This window comes from Neoarius graeffei, chromosome 24 (genome assembly GCF_027579695.1).
Source record: "Neoarius graeffei isolate fNeoGra1 chromosome 24, fNeoGra1.pri, whole genome shotgun sequence".
Taxonomy (NCBI): domain Eukaryota; kingdom Metazoa; phylum Chordata; class Actinopteri; order Siluriformes; family Ariidae; genus Neoarius; species Neoarius graeffei.
In genome coordinates, this window is record NC_083592.1 from 42,392,484 (window position 1) to 42,409,110 (window position 16,627).

The following is a 16,627-nucleotide window of genomic DNA, read 5'->3' on the forward strand; positions in this document are numbered from 1 at the left end:
GGCGTACACCATGCTACTTTTTTTCCTTTGAATGGTAATAGACAACACAAAGACGCAATCGGACAGCAACTTTTTTTTGTGAAAGTCTCTCTCTCTGAGGCACCTCTCTAATTCGGCTCCCCAACTCGGCTCCCACCGAAGAGCCGGCTCCCGTCGTTCACTTCAAAGAGCCGGCTCTTTGAACCGGATCGTTCGCGACCGACACATCACTACCGGTTTCCTACTGACCCAGACCAGAGGGACAAATGGATTGCAGCTGTGAAAAGACAGGATTGGGAGCCAACAGAGTACTCCAGACTTTGCAGTGATCATTTCATTTCAGGTTAGTTTATCAGTTAACGCAATTTTTTTTTGGGGGGGGGGCTTTTTTCACCTTTATTATTGGATAGGACAGTGTAGAGACAGGAAATGAGCGGGAGAGAGAGAGACGGGGAGGGATCGGGAAATGACCTCGGGCCGGAATCGAACCCGAGTCTCCGGATTTATGGTATGGCGCCTTATCCACCTGAGCCACGACGCCCCCCAGTTAACGCAATTTTGATAAACTATATAGCAAAAAGTAAATGGGTCAGTGTTTGTTAACCCATCTGAGCAGTGAAACAAGGCAGTGTTAATTTGTCTAGGGTTGCATGTAGCAGACAGACATAAAACGCAATTACAGAAGCTAGAAAGAAACGGGACACAGAAATAAATAAACAGGGCTCCATACCAAGGCTGGGTACAGTGTTTGTGATAAAAGACAGATCCAATTTAACACGAATCACAGCTTACTTTCTTGTTAAAATGTGCAAAGCTCTCCACCATCTCATACCGCCTTGCACTGAAGGACTTAAGCGTGCCGTCCAAAATGGCTGCATCACGTGACTTGATCACGTGGGTGAAATACGTCAATAGTGTGTTTAAGTTACCAGTATAAGATTATTTAATTTGCTTCAGAATGTGATCGTCTCAGTTCATCTTATTTAATTATCCTTTTACGTTTTATCAGTGAAAATGCATGCATTTACATGCATGTTGCATAAGTTAGAACACCCGTCCTGTTTTAATGAGAGTCAACCCACAATCAGTGAAGTCAAATCAGTCTTATGCCTCGGTCACAACCGACCGTACGTGCTCCTACGGCCGGTCTACATGCAAGAAACGCACGGAGGGCGCACGTGTGACGTGCTGATTTTCGAGCCGTAGACTGGCCGCAGAGGTTCTTTGTCATGTCAAACAAACTCTACGGGCGCTTACGTTTTTTTCAGGTTGCAAGACAAACTTACGGCCAACGTGCATCTTTCTCCACAAGCAAAAAAACCACAGCGATTTGGGAAACGCCAAAAATCGCACGGCCAAAAAAATCGTACGTCCGGTCGTGACCTAGGCTTTAGTTGAGTGTTACGTACAATGTAATTATTTAAGCTTTTCGTAGTAATAGGAAAATCACAGCTCGGTAACAAAGAATTTGGTAACCAACAGACATATAACAAAATAATATGTAATATTTGCAAAACAATATATTTTGAACATCTCATCTCATTATCTCTAGCCGCTTTATCCTTCTACAGGGTCGCAGGCAAGCTGGAGCCTATCCCAGCTGACTACGGGCGAAAGGCGGGGTACACCCTGGACAAGTCGCCAGGTCATCACAGGGCTGACACATAGACACAGACAACCATTCACGCTCACATTCACACCTACGGTCAATTTAGAGTCACCAGTTAACCTAACCTGCATGTCTTTGGACTGTGGGGGAAACCGGAGCACCCGGAGGAAACCCACGCGGACACGGGGAGAACATGCAAACTCCACACAGAAAGGCCCTCGCCGGCCCCGGGGCTCGAACCCAGGACCTTCTTTATATTTTGAACAAATTTACAAAAATTATATTGTACAAAGTTAACTATAACAATATTTGCTAATTACAATATACACAAATGTTTATAATTATGTGCTATAATTATCAACTAGTAAGACATCAACAGGCCTGGTGAGTGTTATAATGTCCTGAGCTGCCTGACTCGAGTCAGTTGGTGAGTCCAGAGAGATAAGGTGAATCCATGATGTAATCCAGAGGGATTATTCCTGACGTGTATCAGGGTGTGTAACTCCTACAGCCGATTGCGTAATGACGAAATGCGTGTTGCATCAGCTCCTAAAATGGTCACCGGCCATGCGCGCGAGCTACAGGAACAAGAGATGAGTAGTGGCAGCGTGAGACCGCAGATCAACTTGATAAAACCGTGTATTCCGAAGGCGTCTGGCTGAAATTAATTCGTGTTTTGCTCGCTCGCGAGACCACGATGTAGAAGGAGACGCCAAAAAGGCGCGTGCACTCCGTGTCCAACAGGAAACCAGTCTTTTTTCTAACTCTACAACTGCCCCCTAGTGTTTAACTCTATCACATCTAATAAATACTAAACAAAACAACTATACATACACGGATTACACAATGACACACTGCAAATAATATGAAATTGTCTGTTTATAATAAAAATATAGGTAACATTGAGCAAGTTGGTGACGATATTTCTTACTTTCACCATAAATTTTTATTTATATGACTTTGGTCTATAGCTGTAAAAGGCCTCGGCCTTAAAACCGGTTCCCGCTGTGACGTCACGCACTCAGGGCTGGCTGGCTCAGCGGGGCAGCTCGAATGCCAACTTTGCGGTCGATCTTAACTCAAAAATATATATATTTTTTAATTCCCATTTATGCAGCATACAAGAGTCAAGGATGGAGATACTATCCACTCAGAAACTGATTTTAAAATAAAGGTTCTGTGTATCTGCTTTAACTAAAACATTTGTAAGATTCCATGTATGTAAGCTACATGGCCAAAAGTTTGTAGCCACCTAACCGTGACACTCTCATGTAGTTCGTTCCCAAACTGTCGCAACAAAAAAGGAAGAACACAATTTCTTTGTATTTTTGTGCGCTCTAGGATTACAATTTCCCTTGACTGGAGCTAAGAGACCCAAACCTGTTCCAGCATGACAATGCCCCTGTGCACAAAGCAAACTACATGAAGACATGGTGTGCCAAGTTCGGAGTGGAAGCACTTCAGTGTCCTGCACAGAGCCCTGACCTCAACCCCACTGAACACCTTTGGGATGAACTGGAACGCCATTGTACAACAATACTGAAGACATCAAAACGATGAAATAATACATGGAACAAGTATGGAATTGAAATGTTAAACAAAGTGTTTGATATTTTAGATTCTTCAAAGCAGCCAGCGTTTACCTTGACAATGCTTTACACACTATTGGCGTTATCTTAACCAGCTCCATGAGGTCGTCACCTGGAATGCTTTTCATTTAACAGGCGCCTCGTCAAAAAAGTTAATTAGTGCAATTTCTTGCCTTTTTAATGCATTTGAGATCAAACAGTAAACAATAAAAATGCAGTAAAATAGTTTTATTCCACAACTGTAGTAACCCATATTATGTCAAGAACCGCTCAACTAAGTAAAGAGAAACGACATCCATCATTACTTTAAGACATGAAGTGACGAATAAAAATAAAGAAAACCCAATGAATTAGATGATGTGCCCAAACTTTTGACTGGTACTGTACTGATATATTAAATGAGCTCCATTTAACTTGATAGAAAGTGAAGCTGCATCAAGCAGGAAAATGGAGTTGAGCCAAATGATTATTAATGTGAGACTGAGGGGAAGGGGGCGGGGCATCCAGGGGTGTCCGTTATGCTGCGTTTGACTTTCCTCGGATGTCTGGAATTGCTAACACAGCATCAAAATCAGGAAGCCCAAAACATATTCATAACTTGCCATCATTCCATATACTTGTGTTTTTCGACTCATGTGTCATTTTTATCTTTAAAGACTAAGGCGTATTTTGAATAATAACTCATAACAGCGTACTCTGACGTTAAATTGCAGAGCTCTTATCCAAACCGCGCAAAAGGTTGGAAAGTCGGTGTGTTTACAAAAACAAAAAGGGATAAAAATGCAGAATCACAGGCTGAAAATAGTTATTTTTCTATCTACATTCACTGGATATGAGCAATCGCATGCGCTGATTGGCTACGGCTATCAGCTCATATGCGGTTAGTAGAGGAAAACCAAATGGCGGCGCATGTTGCTGAACCAACCGAGGACGAAATAAAAACTATTCAAAAATACAAAAAAAAAAAAATGGAATAAAAGTATTTGATGGCAAGAATGCATCTTTTTTTTTTAATTTTACAAGAATTATTATAGCAGTATTTTTCACAAATTGCTCCTGTCATTTTGCCGGTTTGTTCACATTCATTTTTAAGCATTAAAATCTGCTGAATTTTTTTTAGACTGGCTCAAAAGCTCAAAGTTGTTTGAAAATTACAGACCTGAAATGTCCAAGGAAGAATTAAATAAATGTCTAAAGCTATTCTATACCTCGGCACGACAGCAAGATGGCACTTTCTACAAAAAAACAACACTAAAGTCAATTCGTGCCGCCATCGATGGGTTTTTAAGACGACCGCCTTTAAGAAGCGGAAATTATTTTGTCAGACGTTTTGTATAAAGTTTGCAAAAAATAAAAATGCTCAGTTTCTCAAAATCCAGTGAATGTGGATAGAATAAAACAGCTATTCCACTCAATCTTGCTGTACGTGGCTTATAGACCCCTTTCACTGACGTCACCCGAAACCGGAAGTAAACAGACCCTGCGCCATTTTGGAAGACCAACAAACTCCTGAAAACGACAGCGGTATGTGAACCCACGAGAATAAAGTGGAGTGGCAAACGACTTAAACAAATCTGAGCTGTTTTATTTATGATTTATTGGCCCAACAGTAGACTTGAAAGAAACCTGTGTGAGACTTGGCAAAAAACTGTGGATATAATGGATAAGTCTGTGCATGATCTGCAGACACTTTGAGGTAAGCAAACGCAAGAAATTCAGATTTAAAACATGCTAAATTGGCCCCAAGTTGATAACTGTATGAGCAGCAAGCCTCCCAGACTTCTACAATTTAATAATAATAACTATGTGTAGGTTATTCTTAATAACAGCTGTAATATCACGAACCAAGCCGCTAACAACATAATTGTAAGCCTGTAGCCCTTTGTAGGCTTTCAAGTCATCAGCAGTGTAGGCACTGGGTGTAAACAACAAATAGTTTACAATGTCTGGGTAGCAAACAGATGGCAGAATTGGTGTCCGGTCCTCCTTGTGTATCTGACACGGAGAAATAATATAAATCATGCTGCCTACCAGATTACAGTCGTCTGTTTTATTGCATCAGTACTAGTATCACTTACTATACTCATCAGTCATAGATTAGTCCAGTACAACATGACCAGCTTGCTTTTTTTCGCAAGTTTTTTCAGGCTGGTACAGTCAAAAATTGAAAAAAAAGTTTTGGCCTACTAAATTAGTCATAGATTCTACTCGTGTATCAATTGGAGTCGACATGAAAACGTTCGGTAAAAACTTTAAACCAGTACAATCTCTTCTTCAAAGTTTCACCAAATGGTTTTATTTATGCAATTTAAAGCTCATAGTACTGTATAACTTTGGTCGAGTAAAAGCACGGAGCAAAAACATGGCTGAATCCTGAATGACTCCTATTTGTTTAAATAGGGGACTACATAGGCGGCAGAATGTAGCTTCTTTTTCCCTGCCATGGAAGCGCACTTGTATACCGAGGAGGAAAGCAATTTGCATTACAGCCGTGAGGCGGCTCGGCTCGGTTTTCCCTTTCGGGCACTCTCGTTTTCTGTTAGAATTTGGTAAAGAAAAAAAATATATATTATTTACCAGCTTACCGGGTCCATTAACATAACTCTGACAGCTGACAAGGTCGGGATATAAACAAACTTTTGCGTTAAACTGTGTGCTTGGATTCACATAATTTTTTCTGAGTCTTATCATATGGGTCAAACCCATCAATCACAGCCAGTTTCTCCACATACCGTGCCCTTTCTGCAACTGGTAATGTACTCACATAACCCGAATTATCATCCATCGTGTCACTTTACTCTCGCTCGTACTTTGTTTTATATTGTGAGTGCATGTACTTGGTCTTCCAATATGGCGCCTAACAAAATCTCGCGGCACGGTGACGTCATGTGAAAGGGGTCTATAGCCGACTCGGTGCTACGCACCTCGTTGGCTATCAGCTAATGTACGACTCGATTTTGTGGAATAACTATTTAGACTACACGTTTCACAGCACAGTCATGACCAACCACACACACACACACACACACACACACACACACACACACACACACACAAAAAAGCAATAAAGAATGGAGCTTGTTTATGGTTGTTGTGTGTTATAACACAACTAGTTAGTCCATGACTGCTGAATGTTAATTCCAGGAAACTGTGGTTCAGCTTCTCATACTTTACTCTTAACAAGCTGAACAAATTCTTTGAGGATTAAAAGAGCTTGTGAGCTTTGTGTGATGTAATCACAGAAACCTCACTTCATGTGTGACAAAATCAGGGAACCGAGACTCAACATTTCCAAATACCAAAAAAAAAAAAGGAAGCTGAAGCAAAACCAGTTGCCTCCTAAAGCTAAATTCACCTTTGTCCGTCCGAACGGAAGAAACATTTTGGTTTGCTCAAATTCTAGTCATCACTGAAGGAGTCTTATTTTGACTCCTTCAATAAAGAAACATCCAAGCAAACCAACATCAACAGGGTGTGAAATTATCTCCAACGAACACCACGTTTCAGAAGCAAAACGTCCATCATCACTGACATTTTCCATCTCCATATCTCTCCCTTAGAAATAATCAATCACACTACTGAAGAACTCCAGTCTAAATACACGCTGGGAAAATAAACACAGCTGATCCAGAGTATTATCTGTGCACTCGGGGACTAAACAGGAAACCAGTTCTTACAATAAACCCCTTATCAAGAACAAGTGTTTCCTATTTCACTACAACCATGTAAAATCAGCTCATCACATCCATCCATCCTCCCCGGTTCGGTCTAATAATCCAACATTACGGTATCTGAAGAAAACAAAGCACCATCCTTACGCTGTAGATACTCGTCCTGCCATCTCTCACATCATGAAAAATGCACAAAACAGACTGTAAGAAAAGGTTGGTCAGAGACACCAGCAGTCTGTAACGAAGCAGCTATTTCAGGACCACCATGGCAGCAGATCAAACTGCGCACACACACAAAAAAAGGCGTGTAAACAAACCCGTTTGTCACCATGGAGATTGTGTTTTCCATACCTACTGCTCTCCTGCTGCTCTGCCAGCATCCCTTGGTATCATCGATGGAAAAGCACGCCGAAAGGAACCGGGGAGATAACGATCCTTGTTTTTCCCGTACAGGAAGACGGCTCAGCGTTTATGAGGCGTTATGGGTGCGAGTGGAGAGTTTTATTGGCACTGCCAGGCGACTCGAGTGCCAGCCTGCAGGGACTGGCACAGCTGATGCCCCCCTGTCACCAGCTGTACCACGCGGGTGGATAATGGGAGGGGCGCTTCTTTCACACCAGGAGATACCATCTGGGTGCCACAGTGGGGGAGCAAAGAGATACACACTCCATCAAAAACATGCAGATTTTTAAACTCGTCCTATTGTGTCTTCCTTTATTTATCGCAATCCTCAAAAGCAGTAAATAACCCGATTTATACCACGGTGCTGTTCAATCCTCATATCTAAAGGTGTGGATTAATGTTCGATAACACCACGGCTTTTAACTGTGAGTGAAATGAGAAGCTTGTATTAAACGCAAACACTCATTCTTATACTACAGTAGGGCAATTCCATGTAAATGTCAACCTCACCATGCAAAAATAAAGCAACATGTAATACATCAAAACCACTCCCAGAGATCTCACCTAGGCCTGTATTTTACAGATGTGAATAAGTTGAACCAATTTGTAACCAACCTAATGTCACTGTCAGCCTTTCTTTCTTATAATGTAAAACCCAAGCTAAAATCAACTTTGATCATGTACAATTCTATATTATTGCCACAAGCCACAGAAATGTATGCTAAAATCCACAAAACAGCAAAACAATAGCCATCCTAAATATTATTTAAGAACTTTGATAGTTTTAGCTGATATTTAGAGAGTTTTTCAAAGGGTTATGGTGGTTAAATTGCTGATTTTCTAAGCATACGCCATGTCTATTTCAGACGCGTCACATCCATAACGGAATTTCGTCACATCCATAACACTGACTTTTCCTTCTGAAACTCTGCATGAAATACAAAATATTTTAAACAAACATTTTTTAATATTCACCTTGGACCCCTCTATCAAATGGATATCTCCATTTCGACATTAGGTTTACAATTTCACAGAGTTTGATAAAAATGTACAGTCACCCAAGAAAAGTGATACTTTTTCTGTCACATCCATAACGCATCTTTTATTGGCATTTTCTGGCATGCCCTAGATGTACTATGGGAATTGTTCTTGTTCTATCACTTCTCCAGTATGGTACAGCCTTAAAATACGCAACACCTGTTTAAATACTGGGAGACAATAAAACATGCACTGGGCCATTTGTTGCCATTTTGAGTTCAAGTGTCACGTCCATAATGCTGGAATTGCTCAGTAACGGCTCAGTTACAGGGACTAATAAAGAAATGCTCAGACTAACAAATGGAAAAAAAAAAAAAAAAACCACAATGCGTCAAGACATGTTTAACAAAGGAAAAATATAAAATATATAATAATCATGATAAGGTGAAGTTTTCTGAAGGGAGACGCTTACTAAACAGTTTCAGTGCTTTATCCACAACTCAGGGTTTTCATTAGGATGGAAAACCACAGATGAAATGTGAAAAGTAAGAGAGATTAGGCTGGGGGTCACGGGGGCCGCCTAGACTCCCATGTGGGTCCAGGGCAACGCCCTGGTGGGGGTGGGGGGGGTCAAGGGAGCAAAGCCCCCCCCCCGGCTGAAAATGAATTTCGCAATTTCTAACAGCCAGTCGTTAGCTCTCCATGGTCCATCTGAAATAGATTTTTCTACAAATATATAATTCTGTATACACAGTGCTGAGTAAATAAGACCTAACATTGTATTTTTCATTTAAAGAATAATAAATTACTGTTATCCATCATTTACTATTATAATAAGAATTCTTAAACAGAAAAAAAAAAAACTATACCTTCTTCCAAACAATTTTTTCAGTAAAACAAACACTACAACAACCAAGCACTGAACTATGGAACTTCAAACAAACAGTAAAAGAACTAGAAAAAAAAAAAAAAAAAAAGTGAGAATTTTAACAATGAAATCTTCGCAGTCTGCCCGTCGAGTAATTTTGACACTGCTTCACTTCAATGGGCCGAGTTTCAATGAGAATATCTGTGTATGCAATGTGCTGTGGTGATTTCTGTGATCATCCAAATCAGTTCAGGAACCGACACTGCTGTATTAACGGTAGATTTCATTCCTGGGTCTCATGGCAATTACAGTTCGCATGCCACGAAGCCCAATCAAGATTCCGGAAATCAGAACATGACACGAATGCTTGCAGAATGAAGAAATCGAATGTATAACAACAAACATGCAAAATAGCAATAACTTAAAATATAACCTGGGCAGGGTTCTCCACTTTTCAAAAATAAAAGGTGGTGGAGGGGGCGGGGCCCCAGTGGGGGGCCGGGGGGCGAAGTCGCCCTGAAGCTGACGGACTTTGGGCTTTTTTGACAGTGAAACTGGCCAATAAATGGATAGGAAATGCTAAATCATTGTTAAAATCACTTTACAAAAATTCTTACTGTACATATCTTTGTCAACGTGAGACTCATTTGACATTTCAGTTGAGACTGATGCGCATCCCTGAATTAATTTTTTTTCCTGTGTGTGAAAAAATGAACTTCCATGCATAAACAAAATACCCAATTACAATAAATGCATACAATTTTGACAATACACATATAATTAATGTTAATTGGGTGAAACCACTCCAATCCATGCACGAGCTGGTGCGCGTGCCCGAGACTGGCACTACAAAGCCACCCCGGCCTCCGTAGTTCAGGTCCTTTGACCCAGGAACCCGGAAGTCCTGCAGTAAACAACCACAGTGAAGCAACAGGAAAATGCAGCTCTCGCCTACACAATCACAGATACGTAAAATAAAAGACCTGAACTTAACTAGTGTGTGTGCGCGCTGTTATATGATTACCGTCACTGTGTATGAACACTGCTGGGCATTTTCCGCGAGACTTACAAGTTTTTTCGTGGTCGCCATCACGCTATACCATATAGGATCGTGTCGCCATCTTACCATGTGGGAACCACGTGATATGCTATAATTTAATATGCGCTAAATGATTGGACGGTATAAGAAGGATTAGCCAATCGGTACCCACCTTTTATCTTGCTAATGTTATAGTCATGTCTGTTGTCGCCCAAATGAGGATGGATTTCCTTTTGAGTCTGGTTCCTCTCGAGGTTTCTTCCTCATGTCGTCCGAGGGAGTTTTTCCTTGCCACTGTCGCCACAGGCTTGCTCATTGGGGATAGATTAGGGATAAAACCAGCTCATGTTTAAAGCCATTCAAATTCTGTAAAGCTGCTTTGCGACAATGTCTATTGTTAAAAGCGCAATACAAATAAACTTGACTAGTCACATGTACACAGCCTCAGCAACCAAACGGTGCGCAAGTAACGGCGTTCCTTATCAAATAAGTCCGACGACAAAGTTCAAACAATTCCGGAAAAATTGCATTTGGCCGAAAAACAACCGATTCAGACGTCATTACAACCGATGATTTCGATCAGCAATCGGTTACTAATGAAAACCCTGACGACTTGTCCCGCTCTTTAACCTTTCCCATGATTCACTGCTGCATCATAGCAGAAGCTGGGATCTTTCTTCCGCTCTGTGTTGACATTTGTAGCTAACGCTAACTGCTCGATAGGTAAGATCAAAGATGGTTACACGGGTCCGATTTTCTGACGTGTTCTGGGGGGCAATACGATCAAAGTGCCCCATCTGCCTCCTCTCACGGAGCGGACAGACAACATGAAGTTGTGGCCCAACGTCAGGGCTGAACGATATGGACAAAATTTCATATCTCGATATTCATGCCAGATATTTTGATATCGATACGATATGACTACGGGTTCGATGAAAACCAAGCATTTTTCAGAAAAATAAAAACATAATACAAAAAAATGTGGGAAGTGCAGTTTTATTTTTAAGAACTCACTGCCAGTCATCAACATTAACATAAATTACGAATAAATAAATTACAAATCAAACATTTTACTGCAGCTCTGCTCCATTCACCTCCAAAGCCTTTATCATGTTTGATGTGTTATCAGTCGTCATGCAAACCTGTTGGTCCTCCTTCAAGTCCCAGTCTGCTAACGCACTTCTCATCTCCTGCGCTATATTATCCCCGGTATGCTCCCCGGGGAAGAAGGACATCTGCAGACAGCGGGTCTTGAGTTCGAAGTTTGTTGTAATAAAATGGACCGTTAAACTGATGTAAGGTTCGGTTGTCCGGCTCGACCACAGGTCCATGGTTGTGGCGAAATGATCGATTTCACGGAGCTCGGATTCAACATTCATTTTACACTCGTTACAGAGTTTCGGAATGGCCACTTGATTAAAATGTGTTCGGGATGGTATTTTATAACGCTTGTCCAGCGTCCGAACCATTTTTTTAAAGCCCTCTTTCAAGACTGTGTACACAGGGACCATGTCTTTTGCAATGTGGTATGTTATAGCGTCTGTAATTTCTTTACGTCTGGTGGACGTCGACTCGTACGGTGTAACGCTACTGAACGCATCAGCAATCAAACTTTGCTTTGGCTTATTTTGGGATGGCTGAAGTCCCCGGTGTTTCTCTCATTGTCATACACTCTTCGTGCAGCACGCGATGGTGTTGTTTCAGGTGGTGAAACATGTTTGTTGTGCTACCTTGCTTCATCGCAATTTTTGCTAAGCACGACCTGCACAACACCTCACTCTGGTTAACGTCGTCCTTTTTGAATCCAAAATACCTCCAAATAATGGAGGATGATTTATGTTTTGGCACCAAGTCAGATTCTGCACCGCCACCGGCCGCATTTTCTTTCGCACTCATTTTCTTTCTTTCTTTTTAATTTCCCCGCTGTGTCTGTAGTGTGTGCGCGCGCGCGTCAGTCTCCGTCTCCCTCACTCCCGCCCTCATATGTTTGTCATTGGTTGGCTTCAGCTGTTGATCCACAGCAAGGTTTGTGTGAAATAAGGTTTGTGGCTGGCTGGCCTTAGTGGCGCATTCAAGGGCAATCGTAAAAACGAAGTTTGTTGTGACTGCCAGAGCTGTACATGCAGGGCGGGGAAATCTATATCGTCTATATCGTTGCTTTTTCGATATTAATATCTTGAATGTTCATATCTAGATATAGATACGATAACGATATATCGTTCAGCCCTACCCGACGTCATTCAATTATTTTATTCCTAGTGAGGGCGTTGATGGCGAGGAGCTAAGGAACTACAAAAGCACGGAGGCGTACAATTACAGGCCTCAACATTAACTTTTGACACCTTAATGGCCTCAAAATTTTTTGCCCCCTGCTTCACATCAGGATTCATTGCACCATGCAGTCGTGGACTATTTTCCTCCAACAGCATGCCCGGTTGCTTTTTCTTGCTTACATATGAAAGGAACAGGCCCAATCATTCAAGTACTCCTTGCTGCGGGAGGGGAGAAAAAAAAATTAATTAAAAAAATCCACAGGGTGGAGTCAGACCTGTTCTAGCTCCTCCCACCTGGGCAGATTTGAGCCTGCCCCCCCCCCAAAAAAAAACACATCCAAGTGGTGGAGACAACTCACAATGCAGTTCAAGCTGGACGAGCATGTTTGTATCTTTAACAATTAACCAAAATTCTCTCTCTCTCACACAAACACACACCAATTTAACCAAAAATAAATGACTGCTTGTATCAAACTCTTAATCAGCAAGATGACGATATGAACCAAAGCTTTTTTTTTTTTTTCCCCTCGTAAAGCACTCTTACAGAAACCAGAAGTGAGAAGTGATCTTCCTACACAGGGCTGGAAAAAACAAAACAAAAAACACAACCCTCAGTGCCAAGCATTCATTAAGAAAACCAACATTCAAGTGGAGGCCCGTATTTTACAAGAACGAGATCACTTTCTGAAACCCATAAAGCATTTTTACAGCAGGTGCCATTATTAATGCATCCTTATCAGCACCATGAGATTTCAGGCCCTGAGTTTTTAAAATGGAAATAACTCACTGACTGTAGGCAGTTCTTTAACCCTGACAGTGATGCAGGTTATAATATAACTCACATATCCAGAGCAAAGTCCTGAGCTCTGAAAACACACCAGAATACTGACTACTGAAAGCATGGACAGAAAGGAGGAAGTGAATGTCCTGTCTGCTTTTGTGTTGAGTACACTTGGCACAAACACGACCCCAAACTATCGCCTACTGTACCTCGGCAAGCTCGTGCTGAAGGGGAGCTCGGGGAGGCGTTTAAGCGTTCACGCGTCTTTTCTACATGCACAGAAATTTAACTGGAATTAAATCAGGAAGAAACGCACAAAACTGAAATACAGGGGAGATGAGTACAATTCCTGAGAATTATCGGGACAAAAGGTAGCACATAAGCAAGAAAGACAGACGAGATACAAAAATAAAAACAGGAATCGTAACAAGAACTGTCGAGAGGAATAGATACAGTAAGTGTAAGGTCTGAGACAGCTCTAGTTTAATTAGTCGGTTATGGACTCTAAATGTAGTTGACCTAAAAGGAATAAACCACCCGGGGACATGCTGTTATAGGAAAATAATCAATATCAATGTTGCTGATTACTTTTTTATAACGGCAGCATTTTATAGCAGAGCGAAGCTCCATACTTAAGCGAATATGGTAATCCAGCAACCTGATTTTTGCGACCGTACAACATCTGCGTACCGCCACAAGGAACGCGATCACAAGTACAAGGCAACGTCTCTCAAACACTCGACCACTGGAAAACAAAATTTTTATCTTTAATTCCATAAGATAAATGGATTTTTTTTATCCAGCGCTTTTTTTTTAATATGCTTTTTAAAAAATGTGGGATTATTTACTAAAACGCACTTTACAGAAAATATTCAAGACAGTTTCATATAAAATGAGTTTATAAAAACGGTTTTATTAGTCCACTAACCAGTGTTCCACCTGGGTTTTGAAATATATTCACCACTTTTTCCTTAAAAAATATCTTCAAACAAGTATTCTTCATGTTCTCTTAGTCTGTATTTTTTCTTAGTTACAACTTCTCAGCGTGAACTTAACACAAGTTTATACCAACCAAACTGGCGCAATTCAAATATTTGTAAAGATACAGCTTTCTCCATGACATGTAAAATTTGGGCTTCACTCCAGACTCTAATAAGAAAGACTCTGATTTTGGGCAGCTTGTGCACCATCGAGCTAAAATAAACCTCTGTAGTTTGAGCTTACTGAAGGTTATTTTAGCATGAAATTATCCAGAAGAGGTATTCAGACTCCCTTTAGCCTTTACTTCAGCACAAAACCTGATTTACAATTGAACAGAGTCGTGAAGAGTCTTGGACCAACCAACAGTGAAGGAACCTGAATTTCCCGTCAATTTATAAACCGAACACAGAATGACACCGTGTTTTTCATCATACATTAGCCACGGGGACTCAACACGCCATGCCCTCGAAACACACCTCCCTTCAGTCGCTTGTCGGCTGACAGCACTTTCACTTTGTTTTTTACCGACCCCTGTATTACTGACACTGTCTGACGTGCTCGAGGACGGTCGGGGCTCGGAGTGTTTTTTACCGTCCCCTGTATTACTGACACTGTCCGACGTGCTCGGGGACGGTAAAGGGCTCGGAGTGTTTTTTACCGTCCCCTGTATTACTGACACTGTCCGACGTGCTCGGGGACGGTCGGGGCTCGGAGTGTTTTTTACCGTCCCCTGTATTGCTGACACTGTCCGACGTGCTCGGGGACGGTAAAGGGCTCGGAGTGTTTTTTACCGTCCCCTGTATTACTGACACTGTCCGACGTGCTCGGGGACGGTAAAGGGCTCGGAGTGTTTTTTACCGTCCCCTGTATTACTGACACTGTCCGACGTGCTCGGGGACGGTAAAGGGCTCGGAGTGTTTTTTACCGTCCCCTGTATTACTGACACTGTCCGACGTGCTCGGGGACGGTAAAGGGCTCGGAGTGTTTTTTACCGTCCCCTGTATTACTGACACTGTCCGACGTGCTCGGGGACGGTCGGGGCTCGGAGTGTTTTTTACCGTCCCCTGTATTACTGACACTGTCCGACGTGCTCGGGGACGGTAAAGGGCTCGGAGTGTTTTTTACCGTCCCCTGTATTACTGACACTGTCCGACGTGCTCGGGGACGGTAAAGGGCTCGGAGTGTTTTTTACCGTCCCCTGTATTACTGACACTGTCCGACGTGCTCGGGGACGGTAAAGGGCTCGGAGTGTTTTTTACCGTCCCCTGTATTACTGACACTGTCCGACGTGCTCGGGGACGGTAAAGGGCTCGGAGTGTTTTTTACCGTCCCCTGTATTACTGACACTGTCCGACGTGCTCGGGGACGGTCGGGGCTCGGAGTGTTTTTTACCGACCCCTGTATTACTGACATTGTCCGACGTGCTTGGGGACAGTCGGGGCTCGGAGTGTTTTTTACCGTCCCCTGTATTACTGACACTGTCCGACGTGCTCGGGGACGGTAAAGGGCTCGGAGTGTTTTTTACCGTCCCCTGTATTACTGACACTGTCCGACGTGCTCGGGGACGGTAAAGGGCTCGGAGTGTTTTTTACCGTCCCCTGTATTACTGACACTGTCCGACGTGCTCGGGGACGGTAAAGGGCTCGGAGTGTGTTTTTTACCGTCCCCTGTATTACTGACACTGTCCGACGTGCTCGGGGACGGTCGGGGCTCGGAGTGTTTTTTACCGACCCCTGTATTACTGACATTGTCCGACGTGCTTGGGGACGGTCGGGGCTCGGAGTGTTTTTTACCGTCCCCTGTATTACTGACACTGTCTGACGTGCTCGAGGACGGTCGGGGCTCGGAGTGTTTTTTACCGTCCCCTGTATTACTGACACTGTCCGACGTGCTCGGGGACGGTAAAGGGCTCGGAGTGTTTTTTACCGTCCCCTGTATTACTGACACTGTCCGACGTGCTCGGGGACGGTAAAGGGCTCGGAGTGTTTTTTACCGTCCCCTGTATTACTGACACTGTCCGACGTGCTCGGGGACGGTCGGGGCTCGGAGTGTTTTTTACCGTCCCCTGTATTACTGACACTGTCCGACGTGCTCGGGGACGGTAAAGGGCTCGGAGTGTTTTTTACCGTCCCCTGTATTACTGACACTGTCCGACGTGCTCGGGGACGGTAAAGGGCTCGGAGTGTTTTTTACCGTCCCCTGTATTACTGACACTGTCCGACGTGCTCGGGGACGGTAAAGGGCTCGGAGTGTTTTTTACCGTCCCCTGTATTACTGACACTGTCCGACGTGCTCGGGGACGGTAAAGGGCTCGGAGTGTTTTTTACCGTCCCCTGTATTACTGACACTGTCCGACGTGCTCGGGGACGGTCGGGGCTCGGAGTGTTTTTTACCGTCCCCTGTATTACTGACACTGTCCGACGTGCTCGGGGACGGTAAAGGGCTCGGAGTGTTTTT

The 16,627-nt window shown here is 42.9% G+C and overlaps 1 protein-coding gene across 4 annotated transcripts in view; it reads right to left on the reverse strand.

Annotated features, from left to right (window-relative positions):
- Positions 1 to 16,627, reverse strand: part of wdfy3 (WD repeat and FYVE domain containing 3) — a 306,723-nt gene that overhangs the window by 280,408 nt on the left and 9,688 nt on the right. For 2 of the 4 annotated variants that reach the window (XM_060907258.1, XM_060907257.1), the window contains exon 1: positions 7,200 to 7,285. The exons of 1 other annotated variant lie outside the window; for it this stretch is intronic. In XM_060907258.1, coding sequence (XP_060763241.1) covers positions 7,200 to 7,228 — 29 coding nt within the window. In that variant the 5' untranslated portion in view covers positions 7,229 to 7,285. Of the gene's footprint in view, positions 1 to 7,199; positions 7,286 to 16,627 lie in introns of those variants that run through there. One more of the 4 variants, XM_060907260.1, reaches the window with a different exon arrangement.